The following is a 23,465-nucleotide window of genomic DNA, read 5'->3' as shown; positions in this document are numbered from 1 at the left end:
CCCCCTTACAAAGCACTAGTAAGACCACACCTTGAATATGGAGTACAATTTTGGGCACTAATCCTAAGAAAATACATTATGGAACTAGAGAGAGTGCAGAGAAGAGCCACCAAATTAATAAAGGTGATGGACAATCTAACTTATGAGGAGAGACTAGCTAAATTAGATTTATTTACATTAGAAAAGAGGCGTCTAAGAGGGGATATGATAACTATATACAAATATATTCGGGGACAATACAAGGAGCTTTCAAAATAACTATTCATCCCACGGGCAGTACAAAGGACTCTGGGCCATCCCTTAAGGTTGGAGGAAAGGAAATTTCACCAGCAACAAAGGAAAGGGTTCTTTACAGTAAGGGCAGTTAAAATGTGGAATTCATTACCCATGGAGACTGATGGCAGATACAATAGATTTGTTCAAAAAAAGTTGGACATCTTTTTAGATGGGAAAGGTATACAGGGATATACCAAATAAGTATACATGGGAAGGATGTTGATCCAGGGAGTAATCCGATTTCCAATTCTTGGAGTCAGGAAGGAATTAATTTTTCCCGTTAATGGGGTTTTTTGTTTGTCCCCCTGCCCGGGGGATCGTGTAAGGCCTCTGCAACCTAAACCTGAAGATTCAGCCGGCTTCTGGACGGGTCTCCATGGCAACGTGGCGTCAAATTTGATGCCGCGGGTCACATGTCGCGACGTTACATGACCCGTGGCGTCATTTGATGGCGCACTAAGGTAATGAGGGGGCGTGAGCACCGGGGGGAGACAAGGCAGGGGGGCGCAGCAGCAAAAGTTTGCGCACCCCTGCTTAAGTCTTTCCTGATGAATCTTATGCTGTGGTTAAGGCATCATTTTCGTGGCCTTTCTTTGCACAATCTCCAATTCATTTATATCCTTCCAGAGATATAGGGGCCTATGCAGAGAGCAGCGCTATTTCAAAATTCGCCATTTTTTGGAGAAAATCGCGCAGAAAGCAGCAGAAAATGGCGAGTTCCAAAAAACGCGCCAATTTTTCTTTTCTATTTGTAAAACTCGCCTCGCGGCTGGCGAGAACCTCAATCTCGCCAGTTTTAAAAATATCCTAATGCAGAGAGGCGCGAACGGCATCTAGCGGCTGTTCGCGCCAATAAAATGGCGCGATTGTCTCCTTTTTGCCTCGCCAGAAAAAATTGGCAAGAAGCTGCCGCTCGCGGCCATTGCAATGGGAAAAAAAAGGCGCGAATTTGTTTTTACACGTTTCTGAAGCGCGCATCTCGCCAATTTAAACTCGCCACACGCATCCATGTTAAACATAGCAGAATTCGCACTTTTCTGCATATGGAGAATAAAACTCTCCAAAAAAGCAACTTTTTAATAAATTCGCCAATTTTAAAATTCGCTGCTCTCTGCATAGGCCCCATAGTCTCCAGAATTAAACACAATTGTGCTGCCACATATTGTCACTGTGGGAGATCAAGGATTGTGTGTTTGTTGTTCAATAGTGGGGGGGGGGGGGAGTTCACACTTAGGGAGAGTGTGGGAGCCAACAGGTAACTCCCCTTTTCAGTTCTAGAAAAATCGCACGTCCTGCTCCAATTTGTTCGGTTTATTATAGCACAAATAATGTACAGTGAATGTGCTCTCCAGGAGTCCAACATTTACACCAAAACTGAGCTTGTTCGCAATATTCCACATTCCCACCAGAGGGCAGCAGACAACCATGTTATGATTTGGGAAAGGCGTGTTTGTTTACTTGACATAAAACCCAACGTACAGTAGCCCCAATATTCAGCGTATCCATGTATTTCTTTCTCTTTACCACCCTTATTTTGCGGGTCCCTAAAATGACACTTTTGTGTTTTTGTAAGCGAAGGAGCGGCTCAGTGAGTAACGACACTGACTGGCACTGAGCGTGAAGCAGGGGAACCTGGTTCAATTCCCGGTGTCGGCTCCTTGTGACCTTGGGCAAGTCACTTTATCTCCCTGTGCCTCAGGCACCAAAAACATAGATTGTAAGCTCCACGGGTCAGGGACCGGTGTCTGCAAATTGATTCTGTAAAGCGCTTCGTACAATTAGCAGCACTATACAAGAACATGCTATTATTATAATTTTTTTCCCAGAACACCCCTCCCTCCCCCCCCTTTTGGTTCAGGCGCAGCAAGCAAGGGGGGGGGGGGGGTCCAGGGGTCCACCAAGCAACCTGGGGAAACAATATGGCTGCCGTATTGGTGATCCAGACAGCCATGTTTGTAGTCAGCCGCAATATTTGTAGTATTTCCGGAACTGAGGGGGAGGGGCCTGGACGTGGGGAGGGGCCTGGACGTGGGGGTAGGGGGTGGGGAAAGTCCTCTGATAAAGTCCAGGAGCCCCTCTGGGTTCAGGTAGGTTTACAAAAATAAATACAATAAAAAGTACCCAGGTGGGATTACTGCTCTGTGTGGCACCTACTGAGTAATTTGCTGGAAGAGGGACCCGCAGTGAAGGGTTAATGCTGCCCATTGTGTCTTGTTACCATAGTAACAGGAAAAGCATCTATTTATATCTAAATGCCATTGTCATGGAGACACTGTATCATATGAGAACTTACTAAGTATCTATACCCCTGTAAATGGTTAAACAGTGATTCTCAACAGGGAGTTTGTGAGGTGTCTCCAAGGGGTTTGCTCTCCAAAAATCTGTAATGGTGGATGACCGGGCAGTATATAGCGGGGCCCTGAGCCCGTGTGGGGACTGCTCACTTAGTAAGGTCCCAAACTGCACCTTAGTGTGGGGGGTATCGCTGTCACAGCAGGAGCTTCCAAACTTGCTTCCCACAATGCATTGCATTTACAGCAACAAGGCATTGTGGGACGTGACTTTGGAAGCTCCCGCAGTGAGTGATGGCTATACCACCCCATGCTGCCTGCACACTGAGGGGCAGTGTAGGGGTCTTATTAAGCGTGTGTTCCCCCCCACTAGCTGAGGACACTATACTGCCTGGGATCAGTCACAGTTTTGTGAGCGATAGTCTCAGGGGTCAGAGTGATGGATTGGCCTTCAAGGTAGGGTCAATGAGGAGTCCACACACCACATACTTTCAAATAAAGTCGCCTTTATTCCCTGAACTGGGAAAAACAGGGTATAATACACTGCTGAACCCAGTGTAAACAAGCAAACATAAACAGCATTGATCTGCAACAACATAGCATGTCAATTTCTTTGGTGCTGGGTGTGAGTCCTAGTTATTCCTAGGCAATCCCTCTAGGACAGTGTTTCCCAACTCCAGTCTTAAGGATATCCCTGCTCCAGCACAGGTGGCTCAGTCAAAATGACTGAGCCGCTGCTGATTGACCCACCTGTGCTGGAGCAGAGATATCCTTAAGACCTGAACTGTTGGGGTTCCCTGCGGACTGGAGATGGGAAACACTGCTCCTGGAACTGAAGCCCTGCTTTTTAGCAGGATTCAGAAGCTCTGTGAAGCCGCTACCTTGCAGGTAATTAAGCCCTGCTTCCCTCCAGGCTTGTTGTTTTGGTGCTGGGTGTGAGTCCCGGCTATTCCCAGGTAATCCCTCTAGGAACCAACGCCCTGCTTCCTAGCAGGCTTTTGAACCTCCTTCCTTGCAGGCTGGGGAACAATGAGACAGGGAGGCTGCTGTGTCTGACAGACCTTTAGTTCCAATCAAGAGTTGATATGAACACCCTAGCAGACCTGAAAGCTGCCCTGGACCTGGAACAGTGAGAGAGTTAACCTCTTCACTCCCTCACCATCAGCAATAAGATTTATTAATTGGTGGTGCGCAGAACAAAGGTTTTCTAGCAGGGGGTGTACAATGTAAAAAAGGTTGGGAACAGCTTGATTAAAGCATGTGTGTTCAAACACAAAGACCCCATTGCAATATGCACAAATCGAAAGAATGGGACTAAAATGTCCTCTAATACTGGGAAGGGGCTTCATAGCATATTGAGTAAAGGCTACAGTGAGGGTTTATTAATTTAAATACCCTTTACTGGTAACATCGATCTGTAAGTATTTCAGGTGCCAGAGCTAATATAGCACTATTTAGGGGTTAGTTTAAGGAGGATTGCTGCTTTATTATAGTCCTGATTGGCTCCTTATTGGTGCTCAGTTGGGATGGACACTGGTATTGGGAACCCTGCAAGATGTAGATTAAGACCCCTATGAGTTGGGTCGCCCCGGTGCCTCTTCAGTTGGGTAACGTGCTATGCGGGACTGGTGGCAGTGACACCCGATTAACGAAAGAAATGACCTGTCTGATCAAGACACTCTCCCTACGATTTCAGGGTAAAAGACCAGCCCAAGATAAGGTGCGTCCATACCGATGGAAGTAAGATGGCTTGCATGCCTTAAAAATAACACCTTTGCTGCCACTACAGAGCAATTAGCTTTGACTAGCCAAGTTTTCCCTGCTGTGATGTGCTTCACTGCAGTGCGATTTTGTTGAGAGAATGGGGGGTTTGTTTTTTTGCTGTGATGGAAAGATCTGAAAAGGTGCTGTTTGCCGTTTGACAAATCCAAGAATAACTTACCTGTGCTAGAAAAAAAAAAGGTGATGAAACGAGCCTGACAGAATTGCTAGGAAACAGCTGATTGTGTTGGGTTCTTCTTGCTGAACGAGATAACAGCTTGGATGAACACACGGTTCAGGAAGAAAATCCTCTTGCTTGCCTCTGGGGCCCGGACACACTGCAGAGCAAGGTTACCCAAAACCCCGTTTACATGGAACGGAGGTGGAGATTCTCTAAGCTTTGATTAAGGCGCATGGAAACGCTACCCCCACATTCACTGCCATGGACTTGAACGGGAGTTATTGTGGGATCGAGCTGCAATATCCCAAAAATCCCAAAGCCTGTTTGATTGTGTGGAGCTCTCGTCAACCCATTTCGACCACAATCGCGGCAAAAATGACATCAATTCTGTGTCTGGCATGGGTTCGATTTAATGCACTGGAATGGGAGCACGGCTTGGAAATAGCATGGCTGAATTTATTGCATCTTCACTAATGAATGGTTCCTTCTTCCAAAATGCCACCATAGTTATTTATTTACGCTTGGTGAACAAACCAGGAGTCGATCATGTTTGTCCGAATCTTCTCGTGAGCCCTCACCAGATTGAAGCAGTGTTATTGTGAACCAAGCGCTGGTTTTGCGCGCGCGTCTTCCTCCGTGCCTTATTTGGCCGTACGTCAGACCTGATATTTTTGGGGATTTACAAACGCAGCGGACAGAGGGGTATTCTCAAAAACAAAATCAGCGCCCCTTTTGTCCCCCTTTTTATGGCATTTCAAAGAGGCGTCCTTTCAGGCAGTGTGTCCCACCAGTGGCTAATGAGCTCTTTCGCTGTCAACAGTTCTTAATACAACAACGAGGGTACATACAGATTTAGCACGGGTTATTGCACTCACTCATAATGCAGAATATCTCCGCCTTCCCATAGGATTCAATGCCGTGATAATGCAGAATATCTGTCAGCATGTGTAATATCCCAGGCTACACCTCTATGCCTCAGCTCAACAACATCGGGCCACACTACATAACGTCCTTTGACCCATTGCATAGAGAAGTCTTGCGGGTTCCAGTGGCAGAAGATAGGGTTACCCTCCCTCTTCCTCCCCTTCCCCCTCTTCCTTCCTCCTCTGCCCCTTCCCCCTCTCCCCCTTCCCCCTCTGCTCCTTCCCCCTCTCCCCCCTCTCTGCCCACTATGTATTGATGGCCATTGCTTATTTTAGGGGTCGATTTTTCAGCCTGCCATATGGCATATCACGTTTGTCTTCTGGGATTACCGGCACTAATAAAATGAGCGCCATGTTGATATTGGCAGTTTGGCTGGTACCACAATAAAGAAGTGGCTATGGCACGAAATAGATCAGATTCTAATTAACTCTATATGCGAGGCTACTGCGCCAGTGTTGGTGTTTCTAACCCGAGGGCGGCCAACTCCAGTCCTCAAGGGCCACCACCAGGTCAGGTTGTCTTTGCTTCAGGACAGGTGGATCAATCAGGGGCTCAGTCAGAGACAGAGCCAATGGTTGAGCCACCTGTGAGGGGGGGAGAGAGGAGAGGAGAGGGGGAGAGAGGAGGGGGGGAGAGAGGAGAGGAGAGGGGAGAGGAGAGGGGGGAGGGGAGAGGAGAGGGGGGAGGGGAGAGGAGAGGGGGGAGGGGAGAGGAGAGGGGGGAGGGGAGAGGAGAGGGGGGAGGGGAGAGGAGAGGGGGGGGGGAGGAGAGGGGGGAGGGGAGAGGAGAGGGGGGGGGGGAGGAGAGGGGGGGGGGAGGAGAGGGGGGGGGGGAGGAGAGGGGGGGGGGAGGAGAGGGGGGGGGGAGGAGAGGGGGGGGGGAGGAGAGGGGGGGGGGAGGAGAGGGGGGGGGGAGGAGAGGGGGGGGAGGAGAGGGGGGGGAGGAGAGGGGGGAGAGAGCTACTTTACCTTAATGAGATCTTTGGTAACAGAGCCACATGTAGAGTAACCCGTTCACGGTCAGGTGGCTCCTGGCAGCAGAAGGGTTAAGTGATGTTGCCTATTATCGTACTATGATATTGAGGCTGAGCGCAGTGTCCTGCATTCTCACACATTACAAGTCCTTACCCTCCACCAAACCGTACAGTAAATATCCTAGTCTACGGGAGTTCATTTCCTTCACTAGACAGGAAAATCATTTTTTTTTTCATGTACACCATGGTAGGGAAATACAGTAGCTTTCCGAATGGCCACGCCTTGTTCTCCTCCCGGCCCAACCAGCGTTACCTGGCAGCCGTGCAGGTGCACCAGATCCAAGTCCTCATCAAACACAGTACCCCATACACTTGGTGTATTATTACATGTTTCCGCTCTGCCCTAACCAACTTATAATGAGGAATTAACATAGCAATCAACCACCTTCAGCAGATCCCTCCAGATAATTCAGCAGATCCCTAAAGATCCCTCCAGATCATTCTAAGGGTCCCTCCAGATCCTTCAGCAGATCCCTAAAGATCATTCAGCAGATCCCTAAAGATCCTTCAGCAGATCCCTAAAGATCCTTCAGCAGATCCCTAAAGATCCTTCAGCAGATCCTTAAAGATCATTCAGCAGATCCTTAAAGATCATTCAGCAGATCCCTAAAGATCATTCAGCAGATCCTTAAAGATCATTCAGCAGATCCCTGCTGATGTGCCAGATTCACTGGTACAGAAAACTAGGGTGACAATTCCCTGTCTCCCCCTTTTTTATTTGGTTACATGTATAGGAAGCGGGGGGGGGGGATCTCTGGAGCTGAACCACGTTAATTTCAGCTCAGGAGACCCCCAGTTCACAAGATACTTAGCAAGGAAGGCGCCGTAGGTACAGTCCTCTCCGGGGGGAAACAAAATGGAGGTTTGAATCTCCTGCTTCACGCTGCCAATAGGAAGCCACCATGTCACCCGTCGCGGCTTTCTGTTGTCCCGGCGTGACACAGGATATAAACCTCCATAAAAGAACCGCCGTCGCCTTTACCGGTGAGTATCTCTGGAACCAGCGGGGTCCCCGGCCCGGAGCTGAACCGCGTTAATTTCCGCTCCGGCCTCGGGACCCCCTGATTACTGTACATAAAAGGGACCAGAGGGAACAATTTTATGTGGAGTTTCAGAGTTTCAAAGGGACAGTTACAGAGCCCAATATAATAATATACTCCAACGCTTTATACTGGGGCATTGATATTACTGTCGTTTTTATCGGGATGGGTATATGTTACTATGGTGGTGCAGCATGGCGCATAGCGAATTCAGGCACAGTGGCTTTTAAATGACTAGAAAAATGCATGTTTTTGATAATGCATAGCTCGCTCTTCTTTTCCCCACTGTCACATTAATGAAATAAACAAACAGAAATGTATTTTACGGCTTCGCCTTCTGTAAAATACTCATTGGCAGTAAGCACGTTACGCAGGCGTGGCTGCCTCTTTGTGTCGCCTAACGTGAACGCACAGCCGTTTGTGGCAGGTTTGCTCCGTGTCGGCCACTAACCGAGAGTTTAACCAGTCTCTGACGTCGAGGAGCTAACAGTAAATTAACTCCGTTGCTGCTCGAGGGGGTGTGCAATGGATCAGGGGTGCATCGCAGGTACTCGGGGCAGCAGTGGGGGATCATGTATTCTGATCAAAGTCTCCTGAAGTCTGTCTGTACTCTGTTTTTAGAAAGCCAAACTTGGCCCGGCTGGTAACAAAGTGATCAGCGCCACAGGAGACCGGAAGCCGTACGTCCCCTCCAATAACCTCGACAGTGTGAAGCTGACGGACTTTGTCTTCTTGATGGTGCTAGGTAAAGGCAGCTTTGGGAAGGTACGTTACCTTTTAGATTGGGAATCCCAATGGCTGAATGGGTAAATACACCTGTCCTGGTATACGATATAAGATTTGCACGAGCAAAGGCTGAATGCACAGTGAAAGGTCACGAGAGGTGTATGCTAGTCCTTTTCTTTAACTCCTGGCGATACATTGCTGATGAGAAATTATCACCCACAACATTGTGCCAGTGTCAAACTACATGACATTTAGTTGGAAATTAGTAGAGATATCCCTGCTTTCCACGCTGCTCCTTACCTGTGTTCTGTGAGCGTAGAAAACAGGACAGGAACGAAAAGCTGCAAACAACCACCAGGTTTATGTGGCGTTAGGGAGACGGAAGGAAGATGCATGCAGACATTTGGCTATAACTGGGTCTTGAGACCATGGTGTGACATCTCTGCATAAGCGGGCAGAAACATACCGGAGAGAGGGGTGGTGTCCCAGGTAGCTTCCCTACTCCAGCTGTTATCACTTCAAGTTAGTAGGATGCTCCACCTGCCACCGTGAAAGGTGTTGTCACACCCGGTGGCCAAATACAACACTTAAGCCAACACTGGCATAGCACAAAGAAGGCTGTCTGCATATCGAGAAGAAGACATTGAAATATAACTAAAGCATGTCGGCCAAAGTAGAATCTCACCCGGGGGGGGTGGGGGGGGCAATTTAACAGCTGTTAACACAATAGCTAAAAGAAAATTATACTCAACAAGATGAAAGAAAAAGATGGAAAGGCCTCGATCCCCAGGAGATTGTTTTACACGGCTCCAAGCAAAGTTGTATCCCTTGCACGTAAACTAGCAGCATGCATTTTGTATTGGATGGCAATTCTTAATTGTGCACTTCTCAGTTAGGTTTTCAGGCCTAGTATTAGAAAGCTGCTAACCATCGCTTAGATCAGGAGTAGGTGAAGGAAACGCAGTTTCTGAATAATTGGCAGGATGACGATGAAACGACGAATGGTTGGAAAAAGACGATGGATAGATAGAGGCATCCTGTTTGGATAAAAGGTTGTAGGTTTCTTATTCAACCACTTGTCCGTTTTCTCCTGATAACTCAGAGGTGCCCAAGCCCAGTCCCGCAGGGTATCACAATGTTCTTTAGTTAACATACAATTCAGCCTAGCTTCAATTTCTCGTTTCCTTGATGGCTTGTTTGGAGTAACTCGAGGACCATCTCAGGAGTATCTTCCCCATTTACGGCAACTTTTTTTTGACGTCTTTCCAGGTCATGTTGGCGGAAAGAAAAGGGTCGGACGAGCTGTATGCGATCAAGATCCTGAAAAAGGATGTCGTGATCCAAGACGACGATGTCGAATGTACCATGGTAGAGAAGAGAGTGCTGGCACTTCAGGAGAAACCACCATTCCTAACGCAGCTGCATTCCTGCTTCCAAACAGTGGTAAGTGGTCTTGTATGAGCCATTGGTGGGATCCATGGTGCATGGGGAGATGGTCGCTCACTTTCACTCTTCAGACTCCACTCTGGCTTTGGCCAAATAAAACAAAAACGTTTGGTGAAGCCAAACAGCCCGGTGTCATTCTGTTCCCATCCTCTCCGCTGGTCTTGGGCGAACCTAAGAGTTTATTTTACATCATATAAGTTTGATGGAAGAATACATGGCGAACACCGTGAATACAATGGAGACGTTCAGATAAGGTTATAAATAAGTGGAATGGGACATTTTGTCATGGCTGTTTCGCGGACCCTCTGCTGCAGCCGATTGGCCACTGGAATCCCTGCCACTGGACGCTTCTGAGGTAAGTTTTACTACTTGTTAATATAGGGAGTTAATTTAAGGGGTTTTAGCGGTTAGGGTAAGGGCTTAGGGTAGGGTTCTTAGGGTAGGGTTTTTTAGGGTAAGTTCTTAGGGTAGGGGGTTTTATGGCAAATGTTTAGGGTATGAGGCTTTAGGCACTTACCTTAGTGGCGAAGTGGCCTGCAGAGGCAGGTGAGTGGTGGCAATATGGCCACGACCAAATGTCCTAGACCGATAAATAACATCCAGAAGGATAAACTTTACAGATACAAATACATTCTAGAATTGAGGCTGTGGGGGATAAGACCCAAGAAGGATGGGATCTAATACTGTTTTACTGGATGCAGCACAGGTGAACGCAAAAAAGGAGTTCAAAATTATTTGGGATCGTCGGGGTGCCGAGTTTGGTTTGAGGTTTTACAGTTGACAGCAAGCTAAGCTGGCCAGATGAGCCTCACCTGCTGGTAATGTCCATGCTTACTCCCGCCCGATGTATCCACAAAACATGGCTCAGCATTGTTTTATAGGCCACTCTCGAAGCTCGTTCCTAACCGTCTATGACCTCAAGCAGAGGTATTAAACAAATTCTTTGCCTCTGTTTATATGGGAAGAATCAATTGCAATAGTAGGGCCGCAGGAGGAAGCCACAGCCTCTATATTAACGAACAATTGGTTAACTGAGGAAGAAGTTCATAGGTGGCTTGATAAAATTAGGCAATAAGGCACCTGGCCCCGATGGCCTACATCCAAGAGTTCTCAAGGAGTTAAGCTCAGTAATAGCCAAACCATTATATTTAATATTCAAGGACTCCATTTCCACAGCCTCAGTACCACAAGATTGGCGTAAAGCAGACGTGGTGCCTATATTTAAAAAGGGAGCTAGATCACAACCGGGGAATTACAGACCTGTAAGCCTGACTTCAATAGTGGGGAAGCTACTTGAAGGTTTACTACGGGATCATTTTCAGGAATACCAAATGGAAAACAAAATTATTAGTAATAGTCAGCATGGATTTATGAAGGATAGATCATGCCAAACTAACCTTATTTGTTTCTTTGAGGAGGTAAGTAGGAATTCATACCTGGGTAATGCAGTTGATGTGGTCTACTTAGATTTTGCAAAGGCTTTTGATACGGTTCCACACGAGGTTTGTGTACAAAATAAAGCAAATTGGACTCAGTAATAATGTATGCACCTGGATTGAAAACTGGTTGAAGGATATACAACAGAGGGTTGTCATAAATGGAACTTTTTCAGGTTGGGCTAAAGTCGTGAGTGGCGTACCTCAGGGATCGGTACTGGGACTCCTGCTTTTTACCTTGTTTATTAATGACCTTGAGGCAGTGGTGGGATTTAAATTTTTTAATAACCGGTTCTTACCTTGGTGGGCAGCGTCTACCAGCATCTTTTCCCTGCATATCTCTTCTCAATATGGCTGTGCTGCGTCACACAGCGCGCGTTGCCGTGACAACGCGACAACGCATAACGTTACGTGGCGTCTCATTGCCATAGCAACAGATGTCATGTGATGCGGTTACGTCATGTGGCGTTCCCGTTGACATGGCAAAGCGGCACCATTTGGCGCTGAGCGGCCATATTGAGAAGAGATATGCAGGGAAAATAAGCTGCTAGTGGTCGCCCGCCACAGGTAAGAGAATGAAGCACCGGTTCGTGAACTTGTGAAATTTTAGTAACAAGTTTGCACGAAGCGGTGCGATCTGGCTGAATCCCACCACTACCTTGAGGTTGGGACAGAGAGCAAAGTCTCCATGTTTGCTGCTGATACTAAATTGTGTAAGGTAGTAGAATCAGAGCAGGATGTAACTTCTCTCCAGAAGGACTTGGAGAGACTGGAAACGTGGGCAGGTAAATGGCAGATGAGGTTTAATACAGATAAATGTAAGGTTATGCATTTGGGAAGCAAGAATAAAAAGGCGAATTACAAATTAAATGGGGATAAATTGGGGGAATCCTTGATGGAGAAGGATTTAGGAGTGCTTGTAGACAGCAGGCTTAGCAATAGTGCCCAAAGTCATGCAGTAGCTGCAAAGGCAAACAAGATCTTATCTTGCATCAAACGGGCAATGGATGGAAGGGAAGTAAACATAATTATGCCCTTTTATAAAGCATTATTAAGACCACACCTTGAATATGGAGTACAATTTTGGTCACCACTCCTTAGAAACGACATTATGTAACGAGAGAGTGCAGAGAAGAGCCACCAAATTATTAAAGGGAATGGATAATCTGGTTTATGATGAGAGGCTGCTAAATTAGATTTATTTACATTAGAAAAGAGGCGTCTAAGAGGGGATATGATAACTATATACAAATATATTCGGGGACAGTACAAGGAGCTTTCAAAAGAACTATTCATCCCATGGGCAGTGCAAAGGGCACAGGGCCATCCCTTGAGGTTGGAGGAAAGGAGATTTCACAGCAACAAAGGAAAGGATTCTTTACAGTAAGGGCAGTTACAATATGGAATTCATTACCCATGGAGACTGTGATGGCAGATACAATAGATTTGTTCAAAAAAGTTTGGGCATCTTTTTAGAAAGGAAAGGTATACAGGTATATACCAGTAATCTGATTGCCAATATTTGGAGTCGGGAAGGAATTTATTTTTCCCCTTATGAGATATCATATGTCACTGGGGTATTTATTTATTTTTTGCCTTCCTCTGGATCAATATACTGTAAGTATGAATATAGGATAAAAGATATAGGATAAAATATCTGTCGTCGAAATTTAACTTGAAGGTTGTACGTCTTTTTTTTTCAACCTCATCTACGATGTAACTATGTAACATTTGTTCTCCTAGGACCGCCTGTATTTTGTTATGGAATATGTAAACGGAGGGGACCTCATGTATCACATTCAACAAGTGGGGAAATTCAAGGAACCGCAAGCAGTGTGAGTCTTATCCGGCTTTAATATTTCATCTATCCTATAAATGCAACTGTCTTCTTTTTTTTTTTTTTTTTTAGGAAGTGTTCTTGATCCTACAATTACATTTAAACGTGGTAATAGTATGTTTATTGTGGGGTATTACAGCACTTTATTTAGACTATATTCCAGATAATGTAGGAAAAGGATGATACAAAAATTCTGATATGAACAAATACACAGACCTCTCAGTAAGGACTCTAATACGTCAGGGGACGGCCATCGGCCAGGTAATTAGGGATATCCCTGCTTCAACACAGGTGGCTCAATCATTCTGATTGAGCCACCTGTGCTGAAGCAGGGATATCCTTCAAACCTGAGCTGTCGGGGGCCCTTGAGGACTGGAGTTGGCCGTCCCCGGCATACATGAAGAAATACATGCAATTAGGTAAGCATTACACTAATTGAAGGAATGATTACCTTAAAGTTGATGGACTATTTCATTGGCTTCTGGTTGGAGATAACGAAGCGTCTGTAACTGAGTATGTAACTGCGGAGCGCTTGCAGCAGGCGGAGTTAAGTGTGCGGGGCCGCCTTTTCTTAGTACAATATACACAGACAAGTTGTGGCGAGTAATGTGGCGACATAAACCGTCTACCGTACCGAGCACAGCAATGATAAAGAACACTTGCCCGCATGTTCACGTCTACCCCATGGGTTTGGAAACTTTTGCTGCTGTACATGGAATATTTCAGACACCGGCCCCTGCCCCCATAGGTCATTCAGTCTAAGCTTGGAGTCCCGAGAGATAGTGACTTGATTATGCTCATAAACTACGTGTTGGGGAGGTGCTGCTACAGTAACAATCTGTATATACATCAGGGCTGCACAACACGCGGCCCGCCTGGCCTCTCTGTGTGGCCCTCAATGAAATTTAAAAAAAAAAAAAAACTTTGAAAAAAAATTTTTTTTTGAAAAAAAAAAAAAACTTTGAAAAAAAAAATGGCGCCGATTCCCTGCGGTCCCGGCGCGGCCCGCTCCAGCCCACCCCCCCTTCCCTGCTCCCAACGTGGGGCGGAAGCATGGCCCCACGTTGGAAATATGCAGAGGCAGCTGAGCCGCGGCCCAGGATTGGATGGGAGGCGGGGCTAGCAGCAGTCACGCAGGGGTGGTTGCCGCCACGCTCTCCCGCGCTTTTGCACACCAGCCAGCGCAGCACCTGGAGCTTCTGTCTGTTTCATTACCTCACCTGTGGCCGCATAAGGTAGGGACCCGTGGGACCAGGGAGATGCGGGGGAGAGAGGGGGCAAAGAAGCTTGGGGGGGGCCGCCACGTGCCCTCCCGCTGTAACTCCCCATCCGGCACCCAGACTCTCCCTCTGGCCCTCCCTCCTGCACCCCGGCAGTGTGGTCGCATAGGCAGGGAGTGGGACCCGTGGGACCAGGGAGAGATGGAGATGCGGGGGAGAGAGGGAGATTGGGGGGGCAAAGAAGCTTGGGGGGGCGAGGGAGATTGAGAGATGGGAGATGCAGGGGGGGGGGGAGAGATGGGAGATGCAGAGGGGGGGGAGAGATGGGAGACTCAGAGGGGGGAGAGATGGGAGATGCAGGGGGGGAGAGATGGGAGATTCAGAGGGGGGAGAGATGGGAGATGGAGAGGGGGGGAGAGATGGGAGATGCAGGGGGGGAGAGATGGGAGATGCAGGGGGGGAGAGATGGGAGATGCAGGGGGGGAGAGATGGGAGATGCAGGGGGGGGGAGAGATGGGAGATGCAGGGGGGGGGGAGAGATGGGAGATGCAGGAGGGGGAGAGATGGGAGATGCAGAGGGGGGGGGAGAGATGGGAGATTCAGAGGGGGGGGAGAGATGGGAGATTCAGAGGGGGGGAGAGATGGGAGATTCAGAGGGGGGGGAGAGATGGGAGATGCAGAGGGGGGGGGAGATGGGAGATGCAGAGGGGGGGGGGAGAGATGGGAGATGCAGGGGGGGAGTGAGATGGGAGATGCAGGGGGGGGAGAGATGGGAGATGCAGAGGGGGGGGAGAGATGGGAGATGCAGAGGGGGGGAGAGATGGGAGATGCAGGGGGGGGGAGTGAGATGGGAGATGCAGGGGGGGAGTGAGATGGGAGATGCAGGGGGGGGAGATGGGAGATGCAGAGGGGGGGGAGATGGGAGATGCAGGGGGGGAGAGATGGGAGATGCAGGGGGGGGGAGATGGGAGATGCAGGGGGGGGGAGAGATGGGAGATGCAGGAGGGGGAGAGATGGGAGATGCAGAGGGGGGGGGAGAGATGGGAGATTCAGAGGGGGGGGGAGAGATGGGAGATTCAGAGGGGGGGGAGAGATGGGAGATTCAGAGGGGGGGGAGAGATGGGAGATGCAGAGGGGGGGAGAGATGGGAGATGCAGAGGGGGGGGGAGAGATGGGAGATGCAGGGGGGAGTGAGATGGGAGATGCAGGGGGGGAGAGATGGGAGATGCAGAGGGGGGGGAGAGATGGGAGATGCAGAGGGGGGAGAGATGGGAGATGCAGGGGGGGGAGTGAGATGGGAGATGCAGGGGGGGGAGTGAGATGGGAGATGCAGGGGGGGGGGAGATGGGAGATGCAGAGGGGGGGAGATGGGAGATGCAGGGGGGGAGAGATGGGAGATGCAGGGGGGGGAGAGATGGGAGATGCAGAGGGGGGGAGAGATGGGAGATTCAGAGGGGGGGGAGAGATGGGAGATGCAGAGGGGGGGGAGAGATGGGAGATGCAGAGGGGGGGGGAGAGATGGGAGATGCAGGGGGGGGAGTGAGATGGGAGATGCAGGGGGGGGGGAGAGATGGGAGATTCAGAGGGGGGGAGATGGGAGATGCAGGGGGGGAGAGATGGGAGATGCAGGGGGGGAGAGATGGGAGATGAAGAGGGGGGAGAGATGGGAGATGCAGGGGGGGGAGTGAGATGGGAGATGCAGGGGGGGAGAGATGGGAGATGCAGAGGGGGGGGAGATGGGAGATTCAGAGGGGGGGGAGATGGGAGATGCAGGGGGGGGAGAGATGGGAGATGAAGAGGGGGGGAGAGATGGGAGATGCAGGGGGGGGGAGTGAGATGGGAGATGCCGGGGGGAGAGATGGGGAGAGATGGGAGATGCAGGGGTGGAGAGATGGGAGATGCAGGGGGGGAGAGATGGGAGATGAAGAGGGGGGGGGAGATGGGAGATGAAGAGGGGGGGGGAGATGGGAGATGCAGGGGGGGGGAGTGAGATGGGAGATGCAGGGGGGAGAGATGGGAGATGCAGGGGGGGAGAGATGGGGAGAGATGGGAGATGCAGGGGGGGAGAGATGGGAGATGCAGGGGGGGGAGAGATGTGAGATGCAGGGGGGGGAGAGATGGGAGATGCAGGGGGGGGAGAGATGGGAGATGCAGGGGGGGGAGAGATGGGAGATGCAGGGGGGGGAGTGAGATGGGAGATGCAGGGGGGGAGAGTGATGTGAGGTGCAGGGGGGGAGAGTGATGTGAGGTGCAAGGGGGGAGAGGAATGTGAGGTGCAGGGGGGGGAGAGTGATGTGAGGTGCAAGGGGGGAGAGGGATGTGAGGTGCAGGGGGGGGAGAGTGTTGAGACGTGCAGGAGGGGAGAGTGATGGGAGGTGCAGGGGGGGAGAGTGATGGGATGTGCAGGGGGGAGAGTGATGGGTGGTGCAGGGGGGGAGAGTGATGGGAGGTGCAGGGGGGGAGAGTGGTGGGAGGTGCAGGGGGGGAGAGTGATGTGAGGTGCAGGGGGGGAGAGTGATGGGAGGTGCAGGGGGGAGAGTGATGGGAGATGCAGGGGGGGGAGAGTGATGGGAGGTGCAGGATGATGATGAGGTGCTGGAGGAGAGACGATGATGATGATGATGATGATTTTACCCGTGCGGCCCAATTTTTTTTTCCTTGGAGCAGTTCGGCCCTCCGCACTTTACGAGTTGTGCAGGCCTGATATACATCCTTCAACCCGGTGCTAATACTCTTCTTTGCTTCGCATCCATTGTGGATGTTACAGTTTAGCGACAAATAACACCACCAGGTATCTGTGGGCAGCTCTCAGAGTTTATTATTGGCAACATCTTTATGTATTATTTGCAATAGCACTGAAACAGTAACACACTTACCTTAAGGATTCTTATGAGCAGAGCTCAGTGTGAGACACAATGTGGCAGACAATAGCAGTGGAGTGTGCAGACGTTCCCCTTCTCTCTATTCACTGACAATAATATCCAGCATAGCTCTTAGCCGGCTGCAGTCACAATAGACTTGGATGTGTCAAATCTCACAGCTGAACCTTCAGCATTTATAGACGCAGGGATTATATCACGCCTGGGTCTATACGGAGCAGGATACATAGATATATTGACAGAGAACCAGGTCCAGTGAATGTACCTAGGACTTTAAGCAAAAGATCTTTTCTATGAAAGACAATATTCAATGCATATATATTTTCTTTTCATATATGGTGGAACACATAGGCTCTCAATATTGAGGTTTTAAAAGTATAAGAATGTTTGAGTGTTTTTCTTTGACATGTCATTAAAATGTATTTATTTTCAATATCAGTGGAGGAGAGTGAATCGCTAGGGGTTCTTTTTCTCGTGTGTAGTCTAGGAAAGGGGAGGGTCCTGCAGGAGAGAAGGGAAGGTGGCGGAAGCCAGGAAAGGGGAGGGCCCTGCAGGAGAGAAGGGAAGGTGGCGGAAGCCAGGAAAGGGGAGGGCCCTGCAGGAGAGAAGGGAAGGTGGCGGAAGCCAGGAAAGGGGAGGGCCCTGCAGGAGAGAAGGGAAGGTGGCGGAAGCCAGGAAAGGGAGGGCCCTGCAGGAGAGAAGGGAAGGGGGTGGCAGCCAGGAAAGGGAGGGCCCTGCAGGAGAGAAGGGAAGGTGGCGGAAGCCAGGAAAGGGAGGGCCCTGCAGGAGAGAAGGGAAGGTGGCGGAAGCCAAGAAAGGGGAGGGCCCTGCAGGAGAGAAGGGAAGGTGGCGGAAGCCAGGAAAGGGAGGGCCCTGCAGGAGAGAAGGGAAGGTGGCGGAAGCCAGGAAAGGGGAGGGCCCTGCAGGAGAGAAGGGAAGGTGGCGGAAGCCAGGAAAGGGAGGGCCCTGCAGGAGAGAAGGGAAGGTGGCGGAAGCCAGGAAAGGGAGGGCCCTGCAGGAGAGAAGGGAAGGTGGCGGAAGCCAGGAAAGGGGAGGGCCCTGCAGGAGAGAAGGGAAGGTGGCGGAAGCCATGAAAGGGAGGGCCCTGCAGGAGAGAAGGGAAGGTGGCGGAAGCCAGGAAAGGGGAGGGCCCTGCAGGAGAGAAGGGAAGGTGGCGGAAGCCAGGAAAGGGGAGGGCCAGGCTTGCTGCACAGAGTGGAAACTGTAGTGTTGCTGACAGGGAGGCCGGGCCCGGGACAGCAATACCGACCGTCCCCCCCAGTCGGTGGCCCTGCGCCCACCTCAAAGGCAGGGACATTACCAATGTCTTTCTACTAACAGTCAGTCAGACGGATGTAGCAATGAACCTTGACATCATAACACTGAAATAATAGTTTGAAGCCGCTTCCTAATCGGTGGTAAAAAACAAAGAAGTTCGGCACTGTTGGTAGCACAGCCATTCCTGCAAAGTGATAATACAAAGGTGTATGATTTCTAGGACATAATGGAATACCCCAGCAAATTAATAAAAACATTTTTTTTAAACTCTTCAACCAGCCCCCAACGGCCAGAGAAAGGTCAAGTTTTCAAGGCGCCATGAAATCCAAATAATCTGTAATTAAATGTAATTAGAGTGGAGTATGCACGCGCTGCTAAAACCGCGGACTGATTGGGGCTTTGAACTCCGGGAATTGAAGATTTGCTTAAAACGTCACCGAAAAAAGGACACGTGTTCAACAAACGTCGTCTTTCGTGCGATACTACCATTATTTTTTAATTACCTCTAAACATTCTGTAAATGATGGAGGCGCCTGTGCTGTAAACAGGCCAGGAAATCCCATCTAAAAAAAACCCAACATGCTGTAATATAAAACATTACCGAGTATGAAGACACCAAAAAATATTAATAGGAATTGCTACCGGCAGCATGTTAATAGTTACAAGGGGTATCATTTTGGTGCACCCCAATGTTGAACACTTTAGAATTGATGCTTTTAGTGAGTTCATTGAACTCTGATGGAGATGCTGTTGCAGGAATGGGTTTAACTGTGTCCGAACGAGTAGGCGAAGCTGTGAGTAATCTTCCGTACATGTACAGTGGCTGAGCAAGACTCAGACAGGTATGAGTCATTGTCACCCATTCAAATCAATTTTCTCATGCAGTACCTGCCAGATGCGATTTGCAAATAGTCTGACTTTGCCAGACTGATGGAAATGCCAAGAAATTCTTGATCACATGAGCTATCCCAGTAGATCATTGTCACTTCAAGGAATGAAGAAGAAAAATACGTCCCTAGCAAAGGAGTCGGAAATCTCTTCTAGGCGCCCAAAGTGCAATCGTTTTAATTAAGCTACACCGGGCAACTCGGGTACCAACGTCCGAAGCATATTATTGTAACATACCAATATGTGTCCTATAGTAGGCAGAGCGTCGCAGTCGTTATTGCACGCATTGACGCTGGCGCCCGTTCTTTGACTGCAGCCATCGAAAATAACAACGGTTAAGGTGATGACGCGCGTCTTATTTAACACACCATCTTGTGCGTCATGGTAAAAAGGTCTGCTTACATCCATATGGTGCCGCATTTTTTCGTGCACATACAGCGAGACGAATTTCTCAAGAGCTGGTGATTTAATTTTGGGCATTGAGAGACTTGCCCATGATCACAGGTGGCTGGGGGAGTTGGGTGTGAACTTGGCATGATGTGAGAAAAAATAATAATTCTGGGAATAGGCTAAACTGAGAATCTGATGCAGACATAACGTGTTAGACCGTAACTGACCTGCCAATTGGGACAGTAGTGTACAGTATTATACACAGTGTCCAACCTACAGCTTTAGAAAAAAGTTGGTGCACTCACAGTAACTGGGAGGTCCGCCACGGTGCACAGGAATCCCCAAGTTAATGAAGGTATAACTGTAGATATAGGACATAGGGACCAAGAATCCAGTGGACTTTGTATTCAATCAACAAAGTAAATGTATTTTAAGAAGATCGACGTTTCGGTCCCAACATGGACCATTTAGACAAAGGCCCACGTTGGGACTGAAGGGTTGATACTCTTAAAATACATTTACTTTGTTGATTAGCAGGTCCACTGGAGTGTCGGTCTCTATGTCCTATATCTCCAACACAGAGCATAGCCATTGTATGGTTGGACAAGATTTGCATTGTACAACACCACCTTTCTATCTTTGAGTGAGACTGGTCTTTATTTCTTTGGGAACTCTACTGTCCAGACTTAAAACCATCTACACACACAACCCCTGTAAGCTCCAAACCAGACGCACCTCACCATATATATTTATGGGAAGAGGAGTGCTACCGGGTATGTGACAATGTATCAAAAAAAGAGACAGAGAACCCCAATGTGACACCCAACATAACAACTCGTGTAGTTAAATACTTACCTGTTCTTTTCTCATAGGTGAGGGTTTGCAGAGATAGTGTTGGGACTTGTAGAAAAGACAGGGATACCTTGGCGTGGGTTTGCAACCGTACAATGCGTCGGCCAAAGAATTTAACCCTCGCTTATGAAAATAACGGATACATGTTTGGCTGTATGAGTTGCCATGTTGGATGTATCATTGGAGTTCTCCGTCTGTTGATTAAAATCACCTACATCTGTTTATTTTACCAGTGTCTTTCCGTTCCAGGTTCTACGCAGCGGAGATCTCCATCGGAATGTTCTTCCTCCACAAGAAAGGAATAGTGTACAGGTCCGTGTCACAGTAGGGATACCAGTTACTGTACTGGTCGGCTTTTACGTTTTCATATCTCGTTGCACAACGGCGCAGAGCACACGCGCGGTATGTTTGCGATTTGCCAGACACGCGGAGACAGAAACTTTCAGTTGTGTGTGTGTGTGTGTGTGACCGCTTACCTTTCCAGGCTTGCAGAGTAACAGACAGGCTGCTGTTTGGAACACAGCCACAGATCTGTTTGTGATACTTTGTTGCCAAAGTGCAGAGCTCAAAAAGGTGTATGCGAGCCCATTGCAAAAGAGGGAGTGAATATGGCTTTCTAAATGGTTTCTGTAACAACCAAAGGATGACCAGTACATTTTTTTTTTAAAAAGCAGTAAAAATAGCATTAGTGGTTAAAAAAAATGCAGACAGTATTATCTGATACTACAGAACGGATTTATTTAAAATAAAACCATAAAGGATTTTTCCCTTTTTGCTGCTTTAAGAACCTCACGGCCCCACGGATCGCGTGCTGGAATTCACTGGGCTACAGCTTCTTCTGCATGAAGAACATTGACAGTGTTCATTGATGAATCACACTTATTAAACCAGTTACCCGTTTACCTTCCACCCAGTAATTCTCTATAAACCTCTCTCCTGGGCTGCAGTTATTGTAGGTTAGATGAAGGGGTGATCAACTCCAGTCATGAAGCCCCCCCCCCCCCCAACAGGTCAGGTTTTCAGGCTATCCCTGCTTCAGCACAGGTGGCTCAGTCACTGCTTCAGCACAGGTGGTTCATTCAGAGGCTCAGTCAAACAGACTTGAGCCTCTGATTGAGCCACCTGTGCTGAATCTGGATGTCCAGAAAACCTGACCTGTTGGGGGGAGGTTGAGGACTGGGTTTGAATCCCCCTGGGTTAAATGAATGGAGAAGCAGCACTCAAATGAGGCCTATCCACTAAACATCGAAAACCGTCTTTTTCTGCCACACAATCGGCGCACGGAAATTAAATTGCGCTCGCGGGGGCGCCAGGGTACTAACGGGAAATTTCTCCATCAGCGTAAAAAAAATGAAATGATTAGATCTACCAGCCGTCTATATTATAATGATTTTAATCCTCTAGTTCAGGAGTGGCCAACTGCCGTCCTCAAGAGCCACCAACAGGTCAGGTTTTAAGGATATCCCTGCTTCAGCACAGGTGGCTTGCATGCTAATTAAGCACAGAAAGTACACTGTATTTCAGGTTTTTACAATATGAGATACAACATTGAGTAAACACAGGAGTACCTCAATACAAGGAATATTCTATGTATGCAGAAGTGGCCATTAGTACCGATTTCAGGTGAAACACCTCCTCTCCCCCCCCCCCTCCCCCTCCCCAATTTAATGCTATGGAGATTTTTTGTCTGAAAATGGCCCAAAAGGCATTATTACATAGTCACCCCCTGCTAACTGCTACACACATTCATGTAAAAATAAGAGGTATAATGTAAGACGTGCGGTTTTTTCCTTCTGCTGATAATATTCTCTTATCACTTACAGAGACCTAAAGTTGGATAATGTCATGTTAGATTCCGAAGGTCACATCAAGATCGCCGACTTCGGCATGTGCAAGGAACACATGGTCGACGGCGTTACGACCAGGACGTTCTGCGGGACGCCGGACTACATCGCCCCCGAGGTAACCCCCCTTATTTGCTGCCGGAGGAACAGATGCACCTTTGCTCTTCACTTCAGGTCCATGGAGAAGCGATGGGATGAGCCATGAAGAAGCCACCACTCCAGGGGCCCGATGACGGAGTGGCCACGTCATGCGATCTCTGCTTATTTTCATGGGGAGATGATGCTCTGCGCTCTTGTGGAGAGCCTAACGCAGGGGTGGTCTCAACTCCAGTCCTTAAGGGCCATCAACAGGTCAGGTTTTCCAGGATATCCCTGCTTCAGCACAGGTGGCTCAGGCAGAATGATTGAGCCACCTGTGCCGAAGCAGGGAGATCCTGAAAACCCGGATTTGTTGGTGGCCCTTAAGAATTGGAGTTTGCCCACCCCGACCTGATCGGAAGGGAAGAGGACTCCTTTTCCGTGCCCGTCATCAGTGATGTCGCGATCACGGGATCGCTCAGAGGAGCGGTGACATAACCGCGATGTGCCCACCTGGCACTCAGTGATAAACACCGTTCCTGCCTAGGACAAGCAGAACGAAGGGCAGTGACATGTTTAATAGGTTAAATGCAGCTGACTGAAAGTGATAAATAAATCAGGCAAGTAGAGTATACATTAAGTCAGCGGTGCGCGTCGGGGGGGGGGGCGCGAGACTTTATTTACTTACCGGCTTCTTGTCCACGTGTCTCCATGGCAACGCGGCGTCAAAGGAAGCCCGTTATCATGGAGACGTGACGTCAAATGACGCCGTGGGTGACGTCACGTGACTCCGCAGCGTCATTTGACGCATCGTTAGAGGTGAGGGGGGGGAGGGGGCGCGACCGAGGAGGCAGCAGGTAAGGGGGGCGCCGGGAGTTTGCGCACCACTGCATTAAGTATTGGATTTTAAACATTTCACTTAACATTTCTGTTTTTATGTCGTCTTTGGTGATAGCGCAGTTTTTCCGTTCGCACGGCTCCAGGCAGATTGTCCTTCCAGTTTTCTTCGCTTGTTTGCAGTTACTATGAAGCCAAACAGACAAACAGAAGTAGCTGAAAACTGACACATTCACTGTTCACAAGAT

The 23,465-nt window shown here is 48.9% G+C and overlaps 1 protein-coding gene across 1 annotated transcript in view; it reads left to right on the top strand.

Moving 5' to 3' along the window:
- PRKCA (protein kinase C alpha) overlaps nt 1-23,465 on the top strand; it is a 306,575-nt gene that overhangs the window by 256,587 nt on the left and 26,523 nt on the right. The window contains 6 exon segments of the mRNA XM_075579975.1: nt 4,264-4,287; nt 8,128-8,271; nt 9,502-9,675; nt 12,858-12,949; nt 20,708-20,770; nt 22,282-22,420. Coding sequence (XP_075436090.1) covers nt 4,264-4,287; nt 8,128-8,271; nt 9,502-9,675; nt 12,858-12,949; nt 20,708-20,770; nt 22,282-22,420 — 636 coding nt within the window.

The sequence above is a fragment of the Ascaphus truei genome, chromosome 22 (genome assembly GCF_040206685.1).
Source record: "Ascaphus truei isolate aAscTru1 chromosome 22, aAscTru1.hap1, whole genome shotgun sequence".
Taxonomy (NCBI): Eukaryota; Metazoa; Chordata; class Amphibia; order Anura; family Ascaphidae; genus Ascaphus; species Ascaphus truei.
This window is presented reverse-complemented; position numbering and strand designations above follow the sequence as displayed.